This window comes from Phocoena phocoena, chromosome 14 (genome assembly GCF_963924675.1).
Source record: "Phocoena phocoena chromosome 14, mPhoPho1.1, whole genome shotgun sequence".
NCBI lineage: Eukaryota > Metazoa > Chordata > Mammalia > Artiodactyla > Phocoenidae > Phocoena > Phocoena phocoena.
In genome coordinates, this window is record NC_089232.1 from 9097891 (window position 1) to 9123807 (window position 25917).

The 25917-nt window shown below is 45.8% G+C and overlaps 1 protein-coding gene across 2 annotated transcripts; it reads left to right on the plus strand.

Moving 5' to 3' along the window:
- Nucleotides 1-319: 319 nt before the first annotated feature.
- LMAN2L (lectin, mannose binding 2 like) lies at nucleotides 320-24790 on the plus strand. 2 transcript variants are annotated; one of them, XM_065890774.1, is made up of 9 exons: nucleotides 341-529; nucleotides 1736-1854; nucleotides 5085-5202; nucleotides 6014-6096; nucleotides 18053-18085; nucleotides 19159-19320; nucleotides 19572-19686; nucleotides 22864-22983; nucleotides 23314-24478. In XM_065890774.1, the coding sequence occupies exons 1-9, from the start codon at nucleotides 343-345 to the stop codon at nucleotides 23454-23456; spliced, it is 1080 nt and encodes a 359-aa protein (XP_065746846.1). In that variant the 5' UTR covers nucleotides 341-342; the 3' UTR covers nucleotides 23457-24478. The 2 variants fall into 2 exon arrangements, with proteins under 2 accessions (XP_065746847.1, XP_065746846.1); XM_065890775.1 differs by lacking the exon at nucleotides 18053-18085 and having other exon boundaries at nucleotides 320-529; nucleotides 23314-24790.
- The last annotated feature ends 1127 nt before the right edge of the window (nucleotides 24791-25917 follow it).

Here is a 25917-nt window from a genome sequence, read left to right on the forward strand (position 1 = left end):
GGTACTATGGCAGAGAGGCTAGAACGTTTGCGTGGAACTGGAAGAAACATTTTATCTCTTTAAATTTACTCTAGAATGTATAGACGAAATGGAAATCACTACGTATCCCAGCAGGCCTAGTGGCACTCAGGACAAATGCAAATAAGGAAATCCAGGCATTCGGCCACGCCCCTTTCCTGAGTTGGCAAGGCAAACTGGTACTCAAGCCAGCCAATCGGTGAGATGCTCACCTGTGGGGGCGGGGACTCAACGAGAGCCAATAGGACGTGAAGGAGGTGGTTCCATGGGCCAATGGCTTGGACGACGGGGCGGGCTTTCGATGAAGGGAAGGCAGTGGGAAAGATGGCGGCGGCCTTGCAACCCTCTGGGTGGTGGCAGCTGTGGCGGCGGCGTTTGTCGGCTCGGGATGGGTCCAGGATGTTGCTCCTTCTTCTTTTGTTGGGGTCTGGGCAGGGGCCACGGCAAGTCAGGGCGGGTCAAACGTTCGAGTACTTGAAACGGGAGCACTCGCTGTCGAAGCCCTACCAGGGTGAGGCGCCGGGGGCGAGGTGGTCGTGCTTGGGGAGAGCTTCCGGACCTGAGCTTGTCCGGAGAGGCGGGGGCGGTGAAGAGCTTCATGGCCCCGAGGATGCTGCCGGCTGTGGGTGGGGGCACCGGGGGCTCTCGCTGTGTTTGGGAGCCACGGGTACGAAGGGCAGGGGCCCGTTTACCCTTCCCCCGACCCCGGAGTTAGCCCTGGGAGTTTCCAGCAGGTCGAAGCCGCACTCTCGGATGCCGCTAGCGCCGGGCCTGGAGGAAGGGGAGCGTAGAGTTGAACAGGAGGAATGTGGGAAGGGGAGAGAACTGCGACCGATGGGAGTGATTGAGGGCCACTAGCAATGAGCCGGGCTCCGGATGGAGCTGTGGATGTGCTAGAAATAAAGCAGGCGGCAGAGGTAGGGTAGAACTTGGCCGGACTGAGAAGATAAAATTCTGTTGTCAGTTAAGACACGTGTTCTTCTCCAGTCCAGGAGCCCTGTTGATGAAAGAGGCTGGTTAGCTTTGCTCTGGTTAGTGTTCGTAGGCCGCTAGGCACAGCTTATCAACCAGAAAATTTACACGGTTAGCTACAAATAAGACCAAATCAGTGTAGATGGCTTAATTAACACAAGTCTGTTTCCCCACTGGAAGATATGGGGACAGCAAACAAAAACACAAAGTGCAGGAGTGTATACACTGCTGCTAAGGGTGATTATTTACTTAGCAGATGCATCCAGTGCCTTCTCGTTGCTAATACCGTGGGTTATACAGACACAAAGTTCTCACTCTCAAGGGGCTGATAGTCTGAAGTAAGGAGAAAAGTAGCTTCACGCTTGGATTGTTCAAAGAAAGAATGTGATTAAGCCCCAGAGCCCCAAAGGGTCAAGCTCTTTTGGTATAACTGGGGAAATTTTTTATTTCATGGTGCTAAAATTTACTCACATACAAAATGGGGAAGAATGGATCTGAGCTGTGGATACTGTGGCATGGATAAAGTGACAGCTCTGATGTGCTCTGGGGTCTTCACCTGGAAAGTCTTTGTGAAAGGAAACTGTAAAGATGGTAAAGAGTTGAGATGTTATGAGTGACAGAAGGTGGGAGATCGAGTGACATGAAAGGAAAAAACGGTGATGACTCCAGCTTTCGGAGGGTCCATGGTGGCTTTCCGAACGGGTTGGTGTTGAAGAGAATGAACTGATCTACTTCCTCTCCGTAGGTGTAGGCACAAGCAGTTCCTCCCTGTGGAATCTGATGGGCAATGCCATGGTGATGACCCAGTATATCCGCCTTACCCCAGATATGCAAAGTAAACAGGGTGCCCTGTGGAACCGGGTGGTAAGAATCTTTCTCCCTCCTGTGTGGCTGACCCAGAAAGTACTAAAAAGTTCACCAGTGGCATACTGACTTAATTTCACTGTCTATCCCAGTATTCTGTCTTCTGTGGATATCAAGGATTTTCATTTCAGAGATTATCGTGACCTTCATAATGAAATCAGATATTCAGGGAGATGCTCTGTTGCCCTAAGTATAGCAGATAATCAATTTTGATTCTATTTTCTGAAAATAGAAAAATAGCAGTCTTTAATTCCTGATTGACCTGATAGTGTTATTTTGCAGGTTAAGTTAACTCATGTTTAATTACTTTGCTTTATGAAATAGAAGACTGCTCTTTTAAATTTATCTCAAGCTTCATCCCAGTAACCCCCCCCCCCCCGCCTTGTTATTTCCCTTTGAGTCGAATTTTAAATTTTATTTTCGTGTAAAAGCCACTTTGAGCCCTTGGTCATTTTATTTGTCCTTCTTCTCTGGGCCTTTTCTAGCTACATTGTCTTCCTTGAGGTATGGCGGCGAGAAGTGAATGCAGTATTCCTGGTGTGGCTTCACTGTGATTTTGTACAAGTGTAAGATGATGCTTTCTTTTCGGTTTCCAGGGCTCTTTCTCAATCTTTTATGACCACTTTTAGGAATGACCTTGGCATCCTTTAACACTTTCTCGTGGGTTTGTAGAAGCTAAGAACTTACTTGTACATGGTTTTTATCGTTAGTTGTAGACAAGTGAATCTCAGAAAAGGAAATGATTTATTTCCCCTGTTCATTTTGTGTGGCAGAGAACTCTAAAGGAGCAGTGGGATGAGAAGTTTCTACGTGGAGCTGTTTGCACAAGCTGGCCCCTTATCCCAGATGGCAGTGCTGAACTCAGTCTTGGACAGAATGCAGGGCAGTGTGTTCTGGTAGAAGAGGTGAAGGGCTGGCAGTTGAAAGACTTGGGTTCTCAATCTAGCTGTATCACAGACCCACTGTGAGCCCTGGCCGGTATTTATCCTCTCTCAGTTTGCAGTTTCTCCAACTGTTAAGTGAGCTTCATAATATCTGTTCTACTTGCCCACCAGGATTATTGTGAGAATAAAATAAGGCAATAGACATGAAAAAGCTTTGGAAAGTTAAAATGGTTATAGAAACGTGCTGTTGTTTGTTATACCTCTGTTACAAGGTTCACTGATACAGGTCTACGGATTATAAGTGATTGTGTCCAAGACTTTGCTGCTGTCTTGCTAGCTGTCTCTACGTAACCCTTTTATGTAGCAGTGATTCTAGTGTAGGATCTAGTTATCTTGCTCTTTTTCAGGTTCTCTGATACCTGTATTTTTTGTTATTTGACTCTCAGAATGAGCTTTGGCCTTGTTTCTGAGTTATTTGAATAGGATGGATTTGTTTGAGCAGTTCTCAAATTTGGCTGTCCATTGGAGTTGGTGGCTGGGTCCCACCCCCAGAGATTCTGAAATAATTGGAATGGGGTGCCGCTTAGACACCGGGATTTTTAAAAGCTCCCTAGGTGAGTCTAATATGCAGCAAAGGTTGAGACCCACTGTTAGACGTATCCCTGAGCAAAACTGTACAGCATTGCGCTACACAAGGCCAAGGATAGATGGCAGACGCCTCTTGGCTCAGTGAACTTCTCTGGCCCTGCTCTTCTCCCAGGGGCATCATACCTGCCCATTGGCTGTGGGGCAGCTTCCTGCCACTGGATTTCACTCTTGCTATGAAATCTAAATGAAATAGCAGAAAGATGAGAACCCCGAATGACAACACAGGGATTGGGCTCATCAGAGGAGGGAAAGCTATTGGAGGTTTCAGGGTTGTTTGGTGAACTCAGGAGTATCCATACCCCTTTTATTTTTGACTATGTACTCCTAATACTAACACTTTGGGAAGATTTCCCAGAAATTAAAAATGAAAACTGAAAATAATCTAGCAGTATGTTGCTCAAGACCCAGAACAATCTTTTTTTTTTTTTTTTTTTTTTTTGGCCACGCCACGAGGCCTGTGGGATCTTAGTTCCCTGACCAGGGATTGAACCCGGGCCCTCGACAGCAAAAGTGCGGAGTCCTAACCACTGGACTGCCAGGGAATTCCCCAGAACAGTCTGTTTGGAGGGCTTTTGTCTGAACCCCACTGGTCTATCTGCTCTTCCTTCCCTTCTTTCTTCACGGTGAACTTTAACCAGGAGCCTCTGTAAATCAAATGCCTACTCTGGTTTGAAAATCGGTTGAAAGTGGTTGAAAGTGTTCAGCTATTTAGAACACTTAACCATCTACTTACTTCCTTCTCCATTTTTCCAAGGCTTTGATACACAATTTGATACTTCCCTGGTGGCGCAGTGGTTGGGAGTCCGCCTGCTGATGCAGGGGACGCAGGTTCGTTCCCCCGTCTGGGAGGATCCCACATGCCGCGGAGCGGCTGGGCCTGCGCGTCCGGAGCCTGTGCCCCGTGACGGGAGAGGCCACGGCAGTGAGAGGCCCGCGTAACGCAAAAAAAAAAAAAAAAAAAGAAGAAGAAGAAAAACAAGAGTCTGTTTGGTAACCACCTCCTTAAATGTTTTTCCACCAGAGGCTGTCCCTGTGCTGGGGATGGTGGTGTTCTCCTTTGGTGCATTTGTGCTGCTTGGCTGTGGGCCTGAGGTTGGTGGGGGCATAGCTTACCCTTTCTCAAGGGAACTCTGAGGTGCCCCTCAGCTTGGCATAGGACAAAGTCTAGCCAATTAAAGTTGTTTATAGCATCTGCTAATTATTTCTGGAGACCTTTGCAGAATGACTTAGCTTATCTTTTTCTTTTGTAATGAATGGGGCTTTGACCCTTCTTGAAATCCAAGCTTTTTAGAGTCTTTCTGTCAGACGGGTGATCTTAAGTTGCAGGTGAGTGTTAATTAATCAGCCACCTCTGCTCTGTAGACTGAGATCCTTTGCTGGGTGGATGTAGGAACACAGTGCTCTAACACGAAGTTCTCTTGTCTTTTCCAACTGTGGAGTGCTATCCTGTTTCTGTTGGGAGATGGTGAAGATAATGGGGAGGTTTATTCACTTTTCATATTAAATATCATATACAGTTGAATGGCTCAATCTGTTTAATTTTACCACACGAACACTTAGCAAGTCTTAGATCTCGGTTTTACCCCTTAGCCTCACGTCACCTGCGTTTGTGTTTTCCGAGTCTGTAGACTGTGGATGAGGGCCTGAGGGCTTCGTGTTTCATGTTCCTCACTGATTCTAGGGTCTTTTTCACTTTAGCCATGTTTCCTGAGAGACTGGGAGTTGCAGGTGCACTTCAAAATCCACGGACAAGGGAAGAAGAACCTGCACGGGGACGGCTTGGCGATCTGGTACACGAAGGATCGGATGCAGCCAGGTACTGGGACCCTGGGTTGCTCTTGTGGGGTGCCTGACAGTACTGCTTTTTTGTGTGCCTTCTTTTTGAGAAGGGCGCATCTCCACAGTGCCAGCGGTTTTCCCTCTCCCTTGATGTCTGTAGATAAAGACTGGCCTGTCTAGTCTCTAGAATGGGGTCTGAGTCCTAAAAGCAGCTGAACTTGACTCATCCTGGGGTGATTTCTTGCTAATTGGTAACTTCCACTTTCCCTTTGAAACCTCCCGGCCCGTTGACCAGAGGAAAGCACTGCCTGTTCCGAACACTGACATTGGGCATGCTGGTTTCTTCTGGGCATGCGTAGTGACCGATCTCAGAACTCCTGAGTCAGGAGAAAGGAGAAGAGTTATCTATTTTTCCTTGTTGTGCGGGAGCCATTGCTCCAAGTTGTGGCAAAACTCAGCCTGATTTGACCTGATCTCTTCTGCAACAAGAAATGGAAACTTGGGAATTCAGTTCTCTCAGGGGTGTAGTCGTCACCAGGTGTTTGTGGAGCAGAATTCTTTAGGGGCGCCTTAGCAACCAGTTTGGATCAGGGAGCAACTGGGGTGCTAAACAGGGTGGTGCTGGCCTTCTCTCTTTCCCGCCTTTAATGACAGACAACTGCAGGTGCTTACTGGGTGCTTGGTACAGGCCGTGCCCTTCACTGGGTGCTTTTACAGCCGTTTCCTCATCTTAAGGAGAGGCTGGGGAGTCTTTTGAATTTCATTTTTTCCTCTATCATAGTGATGTATTATTCCTTTATCAACTCTTGGCTTTATTTCACTGTTCATCATCTGTTCTCTCTCTCTAGGGCCTGTGTTTGGAAACATGGACAAATTTGTGGGGCTGGGAGTATTTGTAGACACGTATCCCAATGAGGAGAAGCAGCAAGAGGTAATGGCAAGTGTGAGAGCTTAGGTCAGCTGCCCTGACGTCACAGCCCTTTGCCTTAGGAATGTTGTTCAAGAGGAAGCAGAGGGGAAAGAAAGTGAGGGGTTCGGTTCTATTTTCTTCACCTGCTGAACTTCAAGAGTTAATGTCTCTGTCAGGGTGTTTTCTAGATAGAGCTGTTTATGGGGCACAGCCTTGGGAATGGCTCTCGCGAATGGGGCTTTTCCTTTAGTGTTAACAATGTGCTCTCTTGTGCACGTTGGGAGCCCCTAGGCTTGAGCACGCGTGGCTGGTTGGTGCGCCTAGGCCAGCACAGAGCAAGCTGAATTTATGTACCCCCACTCCCCTGACGTCCTGTATCACTGCTGAGCTCTCTTCTGCAGCTGCTCCCCCTTGCCAGCATCCTCTTCTTCTTCCTCTTCTCAGAGGACTGCACGGCAAGTCTCCTCTCCTCTAGGAAAGGCTGTAGAAAGAAATTGATGAAATCTCAGCATTTTGTTGAAACCCAGTATCTGGCTGTTGGCAGAAGCTTCTTGCTGTTAGCTGACCCTGAGTGTTCTTCAGTACTGTCTTATACTAGCAACAGGTCTGTGCTCGCTCTCTGCCTAACGGCCCTAAGAGCAGATGGTGGGAAGGTGATTAGGACACGTTGTTGCTGGGTATCCTGTTGCTAAATAATATTTAGCAAAGAGGGCAGGATTAGGAATGGAGGCAGAACTTACTGTACTTTTTTCCCCAGAAGTTCCTTATGAAAAATTTCAAACTTATAAAAAAATTGGATGAACAGATCATTGTATATACAACACCCAGATTCAACAGTTTTTCACATTCCCCACAGAGTTCTGCTTAGAGAAAGTAGAAAGTGAGACCTGAGTTAGGAGAGGAACCTTTGTTGTGGGTCAGTTATAGACTTGCTTCTCCACGTTGCTTCTGGGCCCTTCTTCCGTCCATCAGACCTCAAGCACTTTCAAGGTGCCAGGCCCTGGGAATTAGCGAGACCAGCACAGTCCTTGCACTTAGTAGCAGGGGTGCTGATGAAGTAGTGAGGGTGCTGATGGGGGTGCTCCAGGGGGGCTATAGGAAGACCCAGCAGGAGCATCTAACCTGGGGTGGAACGGTGGTGGTGGGGACAGTGGTTGGGAAAGACTTCTTCCAGGAAGTGACATTGACGTTGAAGTCTGCAGACTTAGGAACCAGTGCAGAGGGAAAAGCCATGTGTTAAGGTGATAGAGTTAGAGAAGGGAAAGTGGATGTGAGGGGAAAAGGGGGGTCAGGGAGAGATGAGGGTAGAAAGAAAAACAGGGCCCTCAGTCTCGCCATGTTCCAGGGCCGCCATTCACAATGCATTCTTTGCGGCTAACACTCTTCCCTCTTGAGCAAGTAACTGGCCCGTGAGATTGAGCAGCGTCTCCTTGGGGAGTTGGTGACTTGGCTGTTTAGACCTGCAGCAGAGCAACCTGAGTGTAGGTGACTCGTCCTCACCGTGCACGTTGTGGGGCAGGTTCTGAAGGGTGGTGTGTCTGTTGGGGAGTCTGGGTTTCTAAGGATTTTAAGGGGGTGGGTGCATTAAAGGATTTTAATGAGGGGAATGTCATGAGAAGGTTTGCAGTCTCGCTGAAGAAATAGTGGTGGTAGTTAGAAATACATCTGAATAAGAGGTGTGGGTTTCAGGGCTTGACTAGAGTTTTTTTTTTTTTTTTGCGGTGCATGGGCCTCTCACTGCCGTGGCCTCTCCCGTTGCGGAGCACAGGCTCCGGACGCGCAGGCTCAGCAGCCATGGCTCACGGGCCCAGCCGCTCCATGGCACGTGGGATCCTCCCGGACTGGGGCGCGAACCCGCGTCCCCTGCATCGGCAGGCGGACTCCCAACCACTGCGCCACCAGGGAAGCCCTTGACTAGAGTTTTAAACGTGGCTCCCTGTTTCTCCCAGAAATAAATCGTTCAAACTCTTTTAGCTTCCATTTCTCCATCAGATAGGAGTAATTCTGGTTGAGAGGGCAGATCTGATGGGCCTCATTTTGTAAGGAGAGTAGATGTTAATCAAAAAAAATTCGTTTCAGATGGTAAAAATCGGGACTTCTTTTCTGCCTTACTCCCAGCTGCACTTGGAATTACCTGGAGAGCATTTAAAACTATTGATGTCCAGGCCCCGAGGTCAGAGAGCCTGATGCTGTTTGTCTTAGGTGCAATCTGGGCACCCTTACTTTTTCAAAGATCTCCAGGTGAGAGTCCCATACATAACCAGGTTGAAGAACCCCTGGATCAACGTCAGGTCATTGTTTCCTTATTATTTATTAAACAAATTTATTTATTAAAGCTAAATTTAAAAAAAACGAATAAAAGCAATTTCTGTTTTTCAGTGGCTGTTATGTGCTAGGTACTTTGCAGTTATTATTTTGATCCTCATCAAATCTCTTTATAGTCAATATTATTTTTCCCATTTTACCAATGCATAAACAGAAGACTGGAGAAGTGTCTTGTCTAAGGTGACAGCCAACGTAAGGTGGAGCCAGATTTTGAACACTGGTCCACCTGATTCCACAGGCTGCACTTGTAATTATGGTGCTCTGCCACCTCCCATCCGTTTTTTCCTTATGCCAGGATGATTTCCTTGAGAACGGAGATATTCGTTCTCAGAGTGATCTCCTCTGCAATTTCAGTTCTCAGAGCTTATGCTCAGTGCAGAGAGTGGAGAAAGTGTACTCCTCTCTACATCCCAATGACCTGGTACTGTCTTAGAGGGTGAAGTCAAATGTGTTTTGTTAGCGGCATGGTTTTCTTTGACATCATACTTGAAGGCACCAGGCATCATTTTGAGTGCTTTTACATGTCTTAGCTATTTATCCTAACAACCCCTTGGGGTAGATATTATTATTATCCCTACATTATGGGTAAGAAGCTGAAGTACAGAAAGGTTAAAAAAAACTCGTCAGTGACACCCAGGTAGTGGGTTTGACTCCAGAGACTGCAATCTCTTTATTTTGCTCTATTATTTTGAGCTCATAAGGAGAGGGTGACAAATATAGTACCTTTTGAAAATTTGGAAACGTCGTGTGTTGAAGATATGCTGGACGAGGAGGACAAGGAGCAGGCAGGAGGGGCTGTGGAACAATTCGGCAGGTCACTCAAGGCAGTGGCAAAATTGTCTCTCTGGTTTCTTGTTTCCTTGTCACCAGAGTGCCCTTGACATCTTTGCTCAGTTCACTGTCTACCACATTTGTTCATGAGAAAATATTGGGAAAATACTAGCAACATTAATGCATCTGAGAAGGGGGTGAGGGAGTTTAGCCTTGGCTCCCTGAAATCTGGACACATTGTTCAAAATCACAACCTCAGTTCCCCCACGAGCAATATAAGAATTGTTGTTTAGGTAAGTCAAGAGCTTTAGTATTTAAAGAACAGGGTACCACCTGTGCCACAGTGAGATTGTCAGACCATAAATGGCTGTTAAAATGATAGTTGAAGAAAGAGAAAATCTGGATAGATTGAATTGGTAATTAAAAAGTGACTCACAACGAAAAGCTCAGGCCCAGATGGCCTCACTGGTAAATTCTACCAAACATAAGGTAGAATTAATACCAATTCTCCAACCCATATGAAGAGTCAAAGGAGCAGATGCTAAGTAATTCATTCTTTGAGGCCAGTATTATCCTGATACCAAAGCCGGATAAAGACGTCACAGGAAATGGAAAGTACAGACCAGTATCTCTAGTGAGTGTAGATGTAAAAGTCATCAACAGAATACTGGTAAACCAAACCTAGCAACATATAAAAAGGAGTATACACCATGTGTAAATACACTATATTCTAGGAATTCACAATTGGTTTAATATCTGAGCATTAATATGATAGACCATATTAATAGAATAAAGGACAAAAACCATATAATCATATAGATGTAGAAAAAAGTATTTGACAAAATTAAATACCTTTTTATGATAATAAAAATGCTCAACAAATTAGTAATAGAAGGGAGCTTAACCTGATAAAGGGCATTTATGAAAACCCTACGGCTGACATCATACTTAATTGTGAAAGACTGAATCCTTTCCCCCTAAGATCAGGAATAAGGCAAGACTGTCTGCTCTTGCCTCTTCTATTCAACATTGTACTGGAGGTTCTAGTCAGGGCAGCTAGTCCAGATTGGGAAGGAAGAAGTAACGATTTCTCTTTGTAGATGATGTGATCTTATCTGTAGAAAATGCTGATGAATTCACAAAAAGCTATTAGAACTAATGAATTCAGCAAGGTTACGGATACAAGATAACATACGAGAGTCTATTGTGTGTTACATTCTGGCACTGAACAATCCGAAAATTAAAGTAAAAACAATTCCATTAACTATCGTCAAAAAGAGTAAAGTACTTAGAAATAAATTTGACTGAAAAACTTATACTCTGAAAACTATGAAGTAGTGTAGAAAGAAACTGAAAAAGAGCTAAGTCAGTGGAAAGACATGCCATGTCATGGATTGGAACATTTTGTATCATTAAGATGGTGATACACTCCCCACATTGATCTACAGATGTGAGGGAACTCCTATCTTTCAAATGCCTAGCTGGCTTCTTTGCAGAAATTGACAAGCTGATTCTACAATCAGTATTGAAATTCAAGAGAACCAGAATAGCCTCCTCTTGATTAAAGAGGAGCAAAGTTGGAGGACTCACACTTCCTGTAATTAAAACTTACTGTAAAGCTACAGTAATAAAGACAGCGTGGTACTGGCATAAGGGTAGGCATATAGGTCAATGGAATAAAATTGAAAATCCTCACAATTATGAACAAGTGATTTTTGATAAAGGTGCCAAGTCAGTTCAGTAAGGAAAGAATCATCTCTTCACCAGATGGTGCTGAGACAACTGGATATCCATAGGCAGCATAATGAAGTGTTTCCCTACCTCACACCATACACAAATGTTAACCCAAAGTGGATCAAAAACTAAACGTGAATCACCACAATTAAAAAGTTTTATACTTTGAAGGACACTATCAAGAAAGTGAAAAGACAACCCATGGAATAGGAGAAAATAAATGTGAATTGTATATCCGATAAGGGACTTGTAACAGTTCCTTATATATTCTAGGTACAACTCAGTAATTAAAAAGATGGCCAAAGGATCTGAATAGATACTTCCCAAAGAAGAGATATAAATGGCCAATGAACACATGAAAAGATGCTCAACATCATTAGCTATTAGGGGCATACAAATCAAAACCACAGTGAGGAAAAAAAGACCACAATGAGATGCCAACTTTATATCCACTTGTCTGGCTAAAATTAAAAAAACAGATGATAACAAGTTTGGTAAAGATGTAGAGTAATTGGAACCTTCATACACTGCTGGTGGGGATGGAAAATGGTACAGTTGTTTTGGGAAACTATTCCATAGTTCTTCAAATGGTTAAATGTAGAGTTTATATGATCCAGCAGTTCCAATCCTAGGTATATACACCCAAGAGAAATAAAAACATGTCTACACAAAAAGTTACATGAATGTTCATAGCAGCATTATTCATAATAGCCAAAAATGGATCCAACTCAAATGTCCATCAGCTGATGAATGGATAAACAAACTATATCTATACAATGGGATATCATTCAACATTAAAAGGAAATGAAGCATTGATACATGTTTCAATGTGGATGACCTTTGGAAAGATGCTAAGCAAGAGGAGCAAGTCACAAAAGACCACATATTGTATAATCCCATATATAAAAAACGTTCAGAATAGGCAAATCTATAGAGACAAAGTAGATGAGTGGTTGCCAGGTGCCAAAGTAGATGAGTGGTTGCCAGGGTTGGGGGCTGGGGTGGGGAGAGTGCACAGGGTTTCTTTTAGGGGTGATGAAAGTGTTCTACGGTTCATTGCAGTTATAATCTTACCTGTGAACATACTAAAACCCATTGAATTACAGATTTTTTCTTTTAATCTATTTACTTATTTATTTTTGGCTGTGTTGGGTCTTCGTTTCTGTGCAAGGGCTTTCTCTAGTTGCAGCAAGCAGGGGCCACTCTTCATCGCGGTGCGCAGGCCTCCCACTACCGCGGCCTCTTATTGCAGAGCACAGGTTCCAGACGCGCAGGCTCAGTAGTTGTGGCTCATGGGCCCAGCTGCTCCGCGGCATGTGGGATCCTCCCAGACCAGGGCTCGAACCCGTGTCCCCTGCATTGGCAGGCAGACTGTCAACCACTGCGCCACCAGGGAAGCCCCCAAATTATAGATTTTAAATAGGTGAATTGTGTGGTATGTGAGTTACATCTTGGCATTGCTAACTTTTTACAGTGTTGATTAAAACACAACCTGATCATCTTTTCTTGGCACCAGGAAGTCATCAGCTCATGGTCATCCGTTTCTCAGGAGAACCCAGACGTTGGTGAAAAGTTGCAGAGAACTCAGTAGCAGTCTTGGAGTAGGAATGTCTTCTCTCAGTTGAAATCAGAGTATGGTGGCAAGAGGCCTTCCTGGAATGAGAGCCCAGAAGTGCAGCCCTTTGCAGCCTTGGCCCTCATTCATCCCAGTGAGACCTTCGGACCTCACCCCTGGAGGCAGAAACAGCTGGTTGGAAAGTGGTGCGAGCAGCTCACTGCTCTTCTCCGATCAGGCCAGCTTGGAAGTCCAGTTTGAGGGGCTTCCCGTATTTTTTTAATGTGGTGATTGTTTATCCTCTTTTGAAACTGGAAGAAAATTAATACGCCATTCCAATTGAAAAGCACATTCCCTGAAATCTTTATGTTGATGAAGACACTAATCCCTTTTGGTCTCTTTATTGTTGGTGGACAGAATTTTTACAGTATTAAAGGAACTCCATAACTTCTTAAATTCTCTTGTTATACTACTTGGATGTGACTTAGGGTTGTTTTTTTTTCTCAGTCCTTGGTGAGGCAGTGTCTTCTAAGAGACACTCCTTTGGAAACTAGGTCCAGCAAGCTCTCAGATGTGATTAGGCAGTGAGGCTGAGCTTCATTGGTGAGAGCTAGTTCTCAGGGGAAGTAGAAATGTACGGCTTTCTGGTAGATTTGAATACAATAGGATTTTATATACAATGTCAGGAGATTCATGGGTTCCCCACAGTAGAACTAAAGACAAGATCTCCTATTCCCTAGAGTTAACAAGAAGTATTCACATACTACCATAATGGTGGTTAGTAGTCAGATTAAGGTGTTGCCTCTTAGGCTGTGTTCTGCATCTTGGCCCTTGTAATCTGGGTAGGTGGGTTATGAACTTCAGTGTTTGGGGCATACCTGGAGTTTGAGGTTTCCTGATTTTACAGTACTCTGTTGAAGTCCCCACATTACATGGTTTGCGTTTGTTCTAGTTGGGGATCACAACTAAGATAAATGGGATTAAAATCGTTCTGTGAGTTTAAGAGTTCATGATCATTAATGTTCAAGTATGTGAAGCTCTTCCAGGCAGTCAGCTGGCCTGGAGGCTGCACTATTCCGTATCCTCCAGTTGAGGAGCTTTGAGACTTGGAGACAGAGTCACAGCTAGTCTAGTTTAGTAGGAGTTTGGGGGCTTATGGAGCAGGGACCTTCTCATGCCGCTTAATCTCACTGATGTTACCCATTCTAAGTAGGATGGGTATTGCTCAGTTAACCAGTCACCTCTGTCCAGGTTCCTGCACAAAGGGTTAGCTGGATGAAGAGTACTGTAGGACCAGCGACTTAGGAAGTTTTGAAAGTCTGAAAAGTATCTGTCTGGGAAGTGGCAGTGAGTGTGTTCTTTTGGTGAGCCAAGGGGACGGTCACATGGAGGTGCTGTAGAAGAGGCATTTGTTTTGTTAATTCTTATTTTTATGTAAAAGCTCATTACAGAAAAATCAGAAAAGACTAAAAAACAGAACTATACACACCTTTCTAAAAATGAAAACATTGCATCATATTTAACATACTGTTTTTTTAAACCTTTTTTTAATTTTGAAATTTTTTAGACATAGAAAAATTGAAAGTGTGGTAAATACTAGATTCAGATTAATCATTAAAATTTTTTAAATTTTGATATAATTTCAGACTTACAGACAACTTACGGTAATGCAACAAAGAATTCCAGAACGCTCTTCACCCAGATTTCCCAAAATGCTAATGTTTTAGTACATTGGCTTTGTCCTTTTCTTTTACGTGTATATGTGTATGTTTGTCTGTGCCTGTGCTCATGTGTGCGTGTGTGTGTGTGTGTGTGTGTCTGACCTCATGCATATGTGTATATTTTTTCTGAACTACTTAAGAGTAAATTGCCTTTATCATGTTTACTTAATCCTAAATTCTTCACTTGTTTTCCCTAAACACAGTGATAAAAATCAGGAACTTAACACTGATAACGATATTATTATCTAATCTATTGACCTTCACCAGTTGTCCCCACTGTGTCTTTTATAGCAAAATAAAACCCCAGATCCTGTGTTGCGTTCAGTTGTCATATCTCTCCTTTCCTTTAATTTGGAGCCATTTTCCAGTATTTCTTTGTGTTTCAGGGTATATTAGAGACCTAGGTTTTTTGTTTGTTTGTTTGCTGGTTTTGGTTGTATCTAAGTATATACCAACCATTGTTCCATACTGATTGATCTTGAGAGCAGTGTGGCATAGTGATTGAGCCAGGGCTCTGAGGCCAGACTACCTGGTTTCAAACGCTTGTTTCACTACTTAATACCTCCGTTATCTTAAACAAGTTTTCTTAACTGTGAAATGCAGATACCAGTACTACCTCTTAGGGTTGTGAGAATTAAATGAACGCATATGTATACATTACTGAGTACAGTGGCCGGCCCAGAGTAGGCTCTCAAAAAACGCTAGCTATGCGTATTCACACCACTAAGTGACATTCCCAGAGACATTTTACCGACATCTTGGCAGTAGCTGGTGTGGCTCTGTGCTCTCCCTCTCCCCTCCCACCCTCCTTTTTTTCACATCTAGGTTCCAGGGAGCAAACTTGGCCAGCTTCCTCAACTGCACTGGGGTTTAGGTTGGTAAACCTGCTTTAAGAGAATGACTCCTAGATGCTGGTTCATAGACTCGTACTGGTTGGTTACAGAGTTTCACTGGTTTAAGAATAGGAACAGTGAAGTGACTTTTCATAAATGTGAAATGTTTTATTAATTATTTATTATAAAATTATATAGTTCTTTCTTTTTTTGGTTTAGAATGTTCTTTTTAAAAATGATGTTTATTATAGATGGTTGTCCTGTCATTCATTATTATATTTTAATATATTTAGTAGGCAAAAAAAAAGCAAGAAAAGGCAAGCCTATTAATCCCAAAAACATGTTTAGAGATTTTAGTGGTCCATGGCAGCCAATGGTCTGGGAATTACTGCTCTAAAAGACATATGTTTGGCTTTGTGTTTATATATGAACACCTGTGAACAGTATATCTAAAAATTCATTAATTTAGTCATTGGTTGAATGAACATTTATTGACTCCCTTCTGAATACCAGACACTGTACTGAATGCTTTACATATTTCAGCCTCGTAATTAACCCTGTGAGCTGTGTATTATTCTCCCTGCTTACAGTGAGGAAATAGAATCTCAGAGAGAGTACACAGGTGTGAGTGGTGTAACTGCATTTAGAACCCAGGTCTCCCTGATTACAGAGGGCCGAGTGTGCTCTTTTTCACACCTAGTGGTTCGCAGCCTGTGTGCTTTGCACCTGTGGAATTTTAGCATAGGATCCATACAACCACAAGTTCATGAGTCTCTTTTCAATCAAGTTGCGCTGAAGGTGCAATACCGTGTGGAGGGCCTTGTAATACAAAAATTTGCAGACATCTCCCCACCTTTCCGACATCAACCATTTGGACAATAGGTAGGAGTTCCTAATTTTTGATGACTCTTAAATTAGGAATGAAACTACCACCTTTGCCGGAGTCAGGGTGATTCTTCTGCCTTTGGTTCTGGCTATATATAGGCTGCTTTCCAAGGAAAGAAAATGAGCTGCTGTGTCAAATGAGTGGGTACCCAAGGAACCCTTCGAGAACTCCTGACTGGGCATAGAAGTTAAGATGGCATTTAAAGACATCGTTAATGTGAGCTGGAAGGTGGAAGGCTGAGTCAGGAGTTGCTGAAGTAGACAGATTCCAGCTCCAAAGCTGTGGGACTCTGTGTAGGGCAGTATTTCTTAACTTTGGCTGTACATCCCAGTTGTCTGTGGTGCCTCTTAAAAAATCCATAGCCCCGTGCCCCATTCCAGACCTACTGAGTGAGGCTCTTTGACTGCGGGACCCACGTGTATGTGCAGTTGAAAAACTCCCCCAGGTCATCCTGAGGCCCAGCTTGCCTCTGGCTGATACTGGCTCATTGGCTGCTTCACCAGCCTTGGTAAGGCCCCCTTAGGTTAAGGATCGCTGTCCTAGGCACGCCCTTGAAAGATACAACTTCAACTTCTTTTTTTACAACTTCAACTTCTGATCACAGGTGCTGGGGTTGATAAATGAAGCAAGCCTTGGGATCATCAGAGCTCACGAGGGCATTTCCAATCCCTTCTTTCCCTAATTGTTCACTGAAGTTACGGGCTTCTTGTCAGAAGCGCATCTCTGTAAACTGCTGATAACATACTCACGATTCCCTTGTCCGGAATGATAGTTGTAGAAGAGTAGTTTTCCAGTAGTTTAATCATCCACTGATTCGTTTCATACCTTTCTGTAATCCTGTACATATGCCGCCAGTGGCACAAGAGAAGAGCCACTGCTCTGAGGCTCACCCCAGACCCTTGCTGTGGCCTGTGAGGGGCTGGTGTGAGCTAGCTCCCTCCTCAGCTCACACCAGCCCCCTTCTTCACTGGCTGGGTTGAAGACACCTCTGTCATCTTCTGGTCCTTGAATATGCTAACCTCATGCTTCCTCTGCCCTCAGATTTTTTGGTGGATTCTCTCTAACAACTTGGGTCTCAGCTCAGATGTTGTCTCCTCGGAGAGATGTTTCCTCATCAGTCTCTATTGTGTTACCTATTTTATTTTCATCATAGCATTTATCAGTCTCAAATGATTTTATTTACTTATTGTTTGTCCCCTCCACTCTAATGTCAGCTCCATGAGAGCAGATGTCTGCCTATCTTGTTTGCCATTGAGCTCCCAGCATCTGGGACTGTGCCTGGCTCGTAACAGGTGCTCACTAAGGATTAGAGGGCAGGAACGCTTTGGGTTCTACACCTTTGCCCACACTTCCTGTAGGGCAGGGCCGAGCTGAGCTTGTACGGGTATCTGTTATTGCTAGTAGCTTAGAACTGTAGCAGTTTTCTTGAGCAAAGCTAAACATGCTTGAACCTTGTGATTTTTCTAAGTCTGTCCTGCTGCAACGTTCCCACAGAGCTTTTTCTTGCCCACATGTTGTCGGTTAGAATAACTGTTTGGAAATATATGTCCATAAGGCTCAATTACAGGGTAAATGATCCCTTTGGATTAGAGTTAATTTGATAGCCTCTCAAATGATGGGATTTTTGTCTTCTGGGAAAGAGCTATATCCTGAGATCCTGGGCAGTAAAGGACATCTTGAATTTGGAAGAATTTAGCCCTATTTATCACTCCTGTCTCTCCCCTTGCTAAAGAAATACTGTAGGCTGGGTACAGACCAACTTATGGCCTGACTTTTGGACTGTCAGAGACATAAGCGAGGCCTGCTTGGAGAGTGTGATGCTGTGTGTTTTATAAAGTTTCGGAGAGTTTCAGGACCCCGCGTGGGTTAGAGGGGTCTTTCTAGTGGACCCCTTTGAGAATCTGATGATAGCAGCAGACCCTCTCCTTAGAAAATGTACAAACACCTGTGCATATAGTTTTGCCTGTAATTTTGAGGGGTATGAGGACTTGCGAAATGCCTTCCATGGACCCTGAACTGTTCGGGGATTTAGATTGGTTTGCTCATCCACCACAGCTGGGTCATAGCTCTTCCATGGCTGTCTCTTTCTGACTTGGTCTCCTGTCTTCTGTGCCCTCTCTTGTTTTTATAATAACCTGCTGGACCCTCTCAGGCCCAGAAGAGACGATATTCTCCTGGAGTCCAGGTACTCAGTTCTTGACCCACCATGGCCATCCCGTACTCCCTATGTGTCCATCCAACATTTGCTACTGTTTAGAATCCGTGTGGCTATTGTCTCAGGAGTCACCAGTCTCCGATTTTGACTGCATCTTCACCTTGCATGTTGATTGTTTAGGACAATGAGGGACTCACCAAAGAAGTGGCATGTCTCATGTTTCCTGTCCTTTTATCCGCCTGCCTCTCTGCACTGCCTTAGCACTGGGCTTGTTCTGGAATGGTTAGCTCATTATTTCTAGGGAAGAATTTGCTCTACGAGTCTACTGGAGAGAGAGGACCTCTGAAGTAGGTGGGAAAATGGGTGGCATATGAGGAAACTTTCAGTGGGAGAACCTTGCCCTGAATATTAGTGGGAGAAGTTATGTGTGGTGAAGCCTAAATGGGCTGGGTGGTCTTTTGACTAAGCATAGTCATCTGTGGCTGGAGAACACCACCTTGCAGCCTGGTTCTGGCACTGCCCTTTCTGAGTCCTGACCCATTTAACATCATATGCTTATAGAATTTTAGAATTTGAAAGGTGCTATCCTGAATGGAAAGATTTCCCTGATTGGACAGGTATTTTCAGAATACCTCTGTGTGCAAAATACTTGCCCTGGGGGGGAAGGGATGGAGCTAAGGTGGACACATGCAGAGAGGCATAATAAATGCTTTTTCTCTTCAATACGTTTACATGGCCATTACACACACACACACACGCACACACACACGAAGGAAAACAACAGTCTGTGTAGACTATAAGTGCCCAATGGCGATCTTCGGGAGGATTCCAGTCAGACTCCAGAGTGTCAGAGGGGCCATTCCAGACCCACCCCAAATGGGTGCAAGGAGGATTGCTGAAGGCAGGTAGAGAGGTCAGTCACCTCTGGGCCATGTCCCTCGAGTGACCATCTCAGTGTGGGGCTGCTAGTGATGCCACAGAGTGGTTGTCTGGTCTGCTGTGAGGACCTCAGCTTTATGTGCAGAATTCCTGATGCTGTTTGCACAGGTGTTCCTAAGAGTACTTCCTCACCGTTCTCTGCTTTTCCTTCCCTGCTTTCCCAGCGGGTTTTCCCCTACATCTCAGCCATGGTGAACAATGGCTCCCTCAGCTATGATCACGAGCGGGACGGGCGGCCTACAGAGCTGGGGGGCTGTACGGCCATTGTCCGCAATCTCCATTATGACACCTTCCTTGTGATTCGCTATGTCAAGAGGCATTTGACGGTGAGTCCCTGTTCTGGACCTGTTGGCGATATGGGCTGTCTCGCTCCCACTTCTGTGGCCTGGCCCTGATTTATCACTTTTTTATTTTTATTTTTTTGCGGTACGCCGGCCTCTCACTGTTGCGGGCCTAGCCGCTCTGTGGCATGTGGGATCTTCCCGGACCGGGGCACGAACCCGTGTCCCCTGCATCGGCAGGCGGACTCTGAACCACTGCGCCACCAGGGAAGCCCTGTCTCTTCTTTTTATTCTAGATAATGATGGACATCGATGGCAAGCATGAGTGGAGGGACTGCATAGAGGTGCCCGGTGTCCGTCTGCCCCGGGGCTACTACTTCGGCACCTCCTCCATCACTGGGGATCTCTCAGGTACTGCCATGTGCGCTCCTCACTTGCCCTAACTGAGGTCACATCTTGATAGGCAGCCTGGGTGAGGCTTCTCAGAGGGGAGAGCCAGCCAGGCAGAACTCTGGCAAACAAGTGCCCTGTGAGCGCTTATCTTCCTGCCTTCTCGTGTCCAGATCCCTTAAAAGCCCAGGCCGGCGGTTATCTAGCACAGTTGTCTTCGGGAGATGTTTGGTGCTAATGGAAAGCAGTGTTTGCCTCTACATCAAGCCAGCTCTTCCAGCCTGTGTTTTGAGTTCTGTGCTTTCCTATTTCTTGTGCCTCCTTTTATAGCCAGGTTCCTGTCCTTTCACCTAATGTGCTTAGTTCCCTTTCTCTTAACAAAGCTTTTCCTCGATTCTGCCCTCCCTCTTCCGACCCCCAGACTCTCCTTTGTGCTCAGACTTTTGAATCTGTTGTGTGTGCAGATGCTTGCGTTTCTAAGACATCCGCCTCTGTAAACTTACCGCCATGGTGAATGCCGCACTCAGGCCTGTGTCTCTGCCATGCTATTAGCACAAGTATTTTTGTAAAAGCTCCTTCTGTTTCTTCGCTGTTCTGTGTGCTTGCTGTTGGTCCTCTCTTCAGCTTGTTTGACCAATTACTCTGAAACCCCTGCCTTCCTTGACTTGTGTGGCGTTAGCAGTACCGGGCTTTTCTACTGTTCTGTCTCCTCTGGATTTTCTTCCTACATGTTTCCCATTAGAAGCTTCTTTTATGTGCTTATTCTCTCCCTTGGCTTTAGCATCAATCATAACGTCTTTTCAGAAGAGGAAAAGAATTAAACTTTTGGTTCTTTTGATATAATGTATTATGAGTGAAGCTAGGATGAAGTAGAACTTTCTTCTGGCAAGAAAGAAAGGCAAATACCCATCTGAAATGGGCAGCATGCACTCAGTTTCAGCCATTGTTGCCAATAGAAAATGTGGGCTCAATGAGGCCATGTCTTCTAGTTTTTCAAGAGAAGCTGGAAATCTGGATTTTTTTAATGAAATCTGATTTTGTAAATCCTGGCAACTAATTGTTTTAAAAAAATCAACCTTATTGAGATATGCTTTCCACATAACAGAAGTATATAGTGTGAAGAGATTTGACAAATATTTACATATATATAACCACCATCCCAGTCAAGATACAGAATGTTTCCATCAGGGAAAAGTTCTCTTGTGCCCCTTTGCAGCATTCCTCCCTTACCTTGCCTCCAGGCAACCATTGATCTGCTTCCTGTCACTTATAAGAGATTAATTTTGGCAGCCAGTTCTAAATACTGTGCAGGTAGGCCAGAGCTGTGGGACATCTTACCTTGGCACAGGTAAGGGGAGGCACAGGCTGGAGATCTTTGCTATGGAATCTTGTTATATGACTCAAGTTGAAAAAGGTATCCCTGTCCACAAGTTTCCTGTGAGCTTGCAGGCTTCTGGGACCTGCTCAGTTAACCTCCTGTTGTACTTGTCAGTGGGAAGTTGTTCCCAACTGTTGGAAATGGCCAAAGAATAATTTTTTGTTTATCCTAAGGAGTCCTTTGTTCTAAGTTCTTGGCAACAATGCCTAGGTTAGTACATCCATGTTCTCCGCCTGTAGGATACCCCTAAATACAAATTGCGTCTTTCTATTAAGGTCTTTCTTGTTAACATCTTAACTTGTTTTGCTGTGGACTATTGGAAACTGCTGAGAAAGGACACATCACAGCTGTCCCAGCCTTTGATGCCCCTACATTGTGAGGAGCATCACTGTGGTTCTTTATCCTGTCCTATGGTTTAATCTCAGTCCTGGCAGAGAAAACATTTTTTCTAATTGAAGGTAAATCCAGTTTTTTTACCTGGGGGTCTGCTAAAGATTCTAAGAGTCCAAGCAGCTATAAATGCCATAGAGATGGCAAGAAATAGAGATGGCAAGAAATCCAGTCTGCAAAAACCAACCTAGTAGCAGTGAGCACCCCTAGCACCCATATTTGTGGTCTCTTAATACGAATACCAATCCTAACGGGAACAGGAGCTTCTTGGGGAAATGGCTAATGCCGGGTCTAAGGTAGGAAATACAGGCTGAAAACTTCCTAGAAAAGCAAGGAAGATATCAAAAACTTCTGGGTTCGTGTAAAAGGACTGGGGAGCCAACTTCAGTAGGCTCCCACTGGATAAAGTTGGGTTGGGTTGAGCTTCAGTAAGAGATACAACTTCAGTGTACTGAGACACGTCAAGTATGTTTGACTGTCTGAATTTATAATGTTACTTTAAAAAAGGAGAGAAAAAATTGAGTCCCTAACTTCTTCATCCTTCTCTGGTAATTAATAGTGAGATTCAGGGTAACAGTTAACTGCAAAGAATTAGGCACAGTCCAGAAGGGAAGTGTGTTGCAGGCCAATAGCTGTGCCCTGCTCATGGCCCGTTAAACAGCTGCTGTGAGGCCCTCTCCTGTCTTGCTTGTGTGTGTTGTCCATGTTAAAGGGAAGCTGTGGGGCTACTGTGTCTCCTTTCACTAGAAGGTTTTATGTGTGATTAGGGGTTAGTTCTTGTATCGTCTCTAAATTTTATTTTATTTTTATTTATTTATTTTTATAACATTGACTTTCCTTTTTTTATATATTTTATTTATTTATTTATTTATGGCCGCATTGGGTCTTAGTTGTGGCTCGCAGGATCTTCATTGCAGCATGCAGGATCTTTTGTTTTGGCACGCGGGCTTCTCTCTCTCTAGTTGTGGCGTGCGGGTTTTCTCTCTAGTTGTGCGTGGGCTCCAGGGCGTGTGAGCTCTGCAGTTGTGGCACCGCAGCTCCAGAGCGCGTGGGCTCTGTAGTTTGCAGCACGCCAGCTCTCTACTTGAGGTGCCGTGGGCTTAGTTGCCCCGAGGCATGCGGGCTTGTAGTTCCCCGACCAGGGATCGAACTCACGTCCCCTGCATTGGAAGGCGGATTCTTTACCACTGGACCACCAGGGAAGTCCCTCTCTAAATTTTAAAATTATATAGGTAATGCATGCTTGTTGATAAAAACTATAAGTACAGGATAATGTAGAATATTCCCTGTTCTTTGTCCTTAATTTTAGATGAGAAACAAGTTTCAGTTATTTTTTTTCAGGTCACTGTTTGTTAGCTGTGGATTAGAAGCTTGAACCAAGACACTTTTTTCAGGGTGGCTTGAGTAATCCTTGTTCTCTTTTTCTTTAGACAACCATGACGTCATTTCCCTGAAGTTGTTTGAGCTGACGGTGGAGAGAACCCCAGAAGAGGAGAAGCTGCATCGAGATGTGTTCCTGCCCTCGGTGGACAACATGAAACTGCCCGAGAGTGAGCACGGGGGATCCTGGGGAAAGGCCCCATGGCCAGTGAGGAGGTTGAGGGCTGTGGGGGTCTGGGGTGACATGCAGTACAGCTGGGCGGGGCTGCCTCTTTTCGGGGTTCTTCTCCGAAGCACTTGGAGCACTTGCCCCTGCTTTCTCACTTGTCTCCGTGTTACAGATGAGCAGACTGTGGACTGTTTAGGTTTTAAATTGCGGCATCCGGAAAGGGAGAGTCTGAGCTCTAGCTCCCAGAAATGGGGACTCGATAGCTTGTTGGTTGGTCCTTCCCACCGGGCGGGCTCCCTCATTCTGACTTGCTTCTCTCTTGCTTTCTTAGTGACAGCCCCGCTGCCGCCCCTGAGTGGCCTGGCCCTCTTTCTCATCGTCTTTTTCTCTTTGGTGTTTTCCGTATTTGCCATTGTCATTGGGCTCATACTCTACAACAAATGGCAGGACCAGAGCCGAAAGCGCTTCTATTGAGCCCTCCTGCGATCACGACCTCTGTGACTGTCACCCAGGAGTATGGGAGGAGCAGGCACCGGCCTGAGCACATAGCCAGGCGGGTCTTCTCTCGTCTCCAGCAGCTGGTCAAGGACTCGGTTCTGTCACTGGAGCTTTGAGTGCAGGGATGCTGCGTTCCCATGGTCACCCATGAGGACATCTAACTCTGGATCAGGAAGCCCACCCCCCCGGGCAACGCTGCTGTGATGTGCCTTTCCCCGCAGTCCTGCCAGTTGGGAGCGAAGAGGGATGGAGAGAACATAGGCTGTCATGATGCCAAAACCACCGGAAAGAGTGTCATAGCCCAGGCTGCCTTGTTGTTGGGCTCAGCGGACCCTCGTACTTCATTCTTAAATCTGCAAAGACTAGAAAACTGATAACTCCTCATACCTTCCAGCCATCTGTCCACTGGTTTTTGCTTTTTGTCTAAGCCTTTCTCCACCTGAGGAGCTTTCCTTGGAAATCTGGATGGAAACTTCTTCCCTGCCTTGCCTTCCTCCCCTCCATTCATTGTCCTCTGCAGATGCAACCTGAGCTGGAAAAGACATCTGGCTGCCTCTCTCTTGGGGCCTGGGGCTGCACGACAAACTTGAGTTTCACTGACCCTCATTAGGTGGCTGTAGGGAGGGAGCATTCTGCTGGGGTCACTGCTCTAGGCTTTGTTCTTGCAGGTGGATCTTGGTTCTGTTGGTGTGTTCATGACCGTCCCAATTAGGTCCCTTTAGGCCCTCGGCCAGGTTTGGCTGAAGGCTGGTGTGCAGGTCAAGAGAAGCTTGGGAGACGTCACGGATGCAGTGGGATTAACTGTGAAACTGACTGCTCCACGTTTTGACACCGAAAGCAACACCTGTCACATGATCTGACCACGGGGAGATGTTTCTGGACTCTCTGGAGCCTGCTTAGCTGCATGTCTTGTGTTCATCATAATTTTTGGAATCCTACTTAGAGTGTTCAAAATGTAAGGAAACTTTGTTCTTATAGCCTGAGCTTGGATACTCCCCAAAGAGGAAACCTGGCTTCTCTTTCTTAATGGATAAGGAATGGTGGTTGTAAATCCGGAAGCAGTAGACCCCCGGCATCTGTGCCTGGAAGAGTTCATTGTCATTTGAGCGGCCGAGCCTGAGTGTCCTCTGTGGGTCAGCCCTGATTCCACTGCCTTACCTGATGAGGGGTCACGCGCTGCTCACCTGTCTGCCCTGTGATTCCATTGCTAACAGGCTGGAGGCTCCCTGGAGGGCTTGGACTCTGAGCTCTCCTAGCCCTGTGCTTCTGTAGCCTGAGGGAAAGTCTTAACATGGCTGATGGAAACCAAACATGAACTTCTGAGTGGCCTTCCTTTTACAGGTGGGTTTGGCTGAGCCGTAAGCCATCCACCCTTGCCCTGCCTTCTGGGTTGGGAAAGCCCTCTGCTCAGCCCTGAAGGAAAGGAGGGTTACCTTGCCTGGCTGTGGGTTTCTGTTGTCTTCAGCTTTCTTGTATCCTTCCCACAGGCGGTAGTGCTCTCGTGCAGGTGGGATGACAGTGGGACCCTCCTGACCTCCCCCCATGGCAGAGCGGCTCCAGAGTGACAGAGGGTCAGCCGGGGCCCTGGGCTTGGCTCTCGGACCAGGTGGAACTGAGAAAGCAAATGGCTGTTCTGTGTTTTTGAGTTCCGGGGGAGATTGGCTAGACCCCTGTAGTGGGAGGACGCCGGTGGGCTCGTGAGCTGGCCCGGGCAGGGGTGCAGGAGGGGCAGCTCAGCGTGGAGATCGTCACACTTGTGGCTCTTGTGTGATTCTAGCTCATGAGGTCCTTGAGGCTCTGTGAGGAGGGCGGGGAAGACGTGAAATGCAGTCCCCCCACCCGGGCCAGCCTCAGAGCAGTGTATGGTGCAAGGAAACAACCTGACTAGCATGGTAGGTTCTGCCCTGGCTCTCCCCTCTTGTTCTAGAAACATGCTTCCCGTCATGAGTGGGGCCAGAGGTCGTTCTGGGCGCTGGAGTCCCAGCTGTGTCCCAGAGGAGGGGGCCACCTGCTCACGTGAGGGGTGAGAGTGGTGGCCTCGGCCGGCTGCCTACCCCACGTGAGCCACCTTTCCTCACAGGTGCCCTTCCTTGCCTTCTGTTTTCCTGTGACGTCAGGGCCTCTCAGAGTGGAAGAGTCCCTGGAGACTCGAGGAGGTGCGTAAGGGTGACATCATTCCCCATTCTTGTGAGTCTTGTCTGAGAGCCTGGCGTTTTCAGCCTTTCATGGTGTTGTGAACCCCCCCTCCCCACAAATTACAGGGTGGCTCCGTTACAAAAGTTGTTTATTTCAGTGGAAAATTACAACTCTGCCCTTCTTGTTGGAAGTGGTCTGAACAGAATGGTCAGAATATCCCTAGACCCCGGAAACAAGGAACTGGTAGGAAGCCCAAGGGTAGGGCTGTGGATGGGCAGGAGAGAAGCCTGGCAGACACGGG

Excerpts from the sequence above, each read along its gene's own strand:
- LMAN2L (XM_065890774.1), top strand. The coding sequence starts at position 343 with ATGGCGGCGGCCTTGCAACCCTCTGGGTGGTGGCAGCTGTGGCGGCGG. Across the intron at positions 530-1,735 it reads GCTGTCGAAGCCCTACCAGG|GTGTAGGCACAAGCAGTTCC; the intron begins GTGAGGCGCCGG and ends TCCTCTCCGTAG. Across the intron at positions 19,321-19,571 it reads ATGTCAAGAGGCATTTGACG|ATAATGATGGACATCGATGG; the intron begins GTGAGTCCCTGT and ends TTTTTATTCTAG.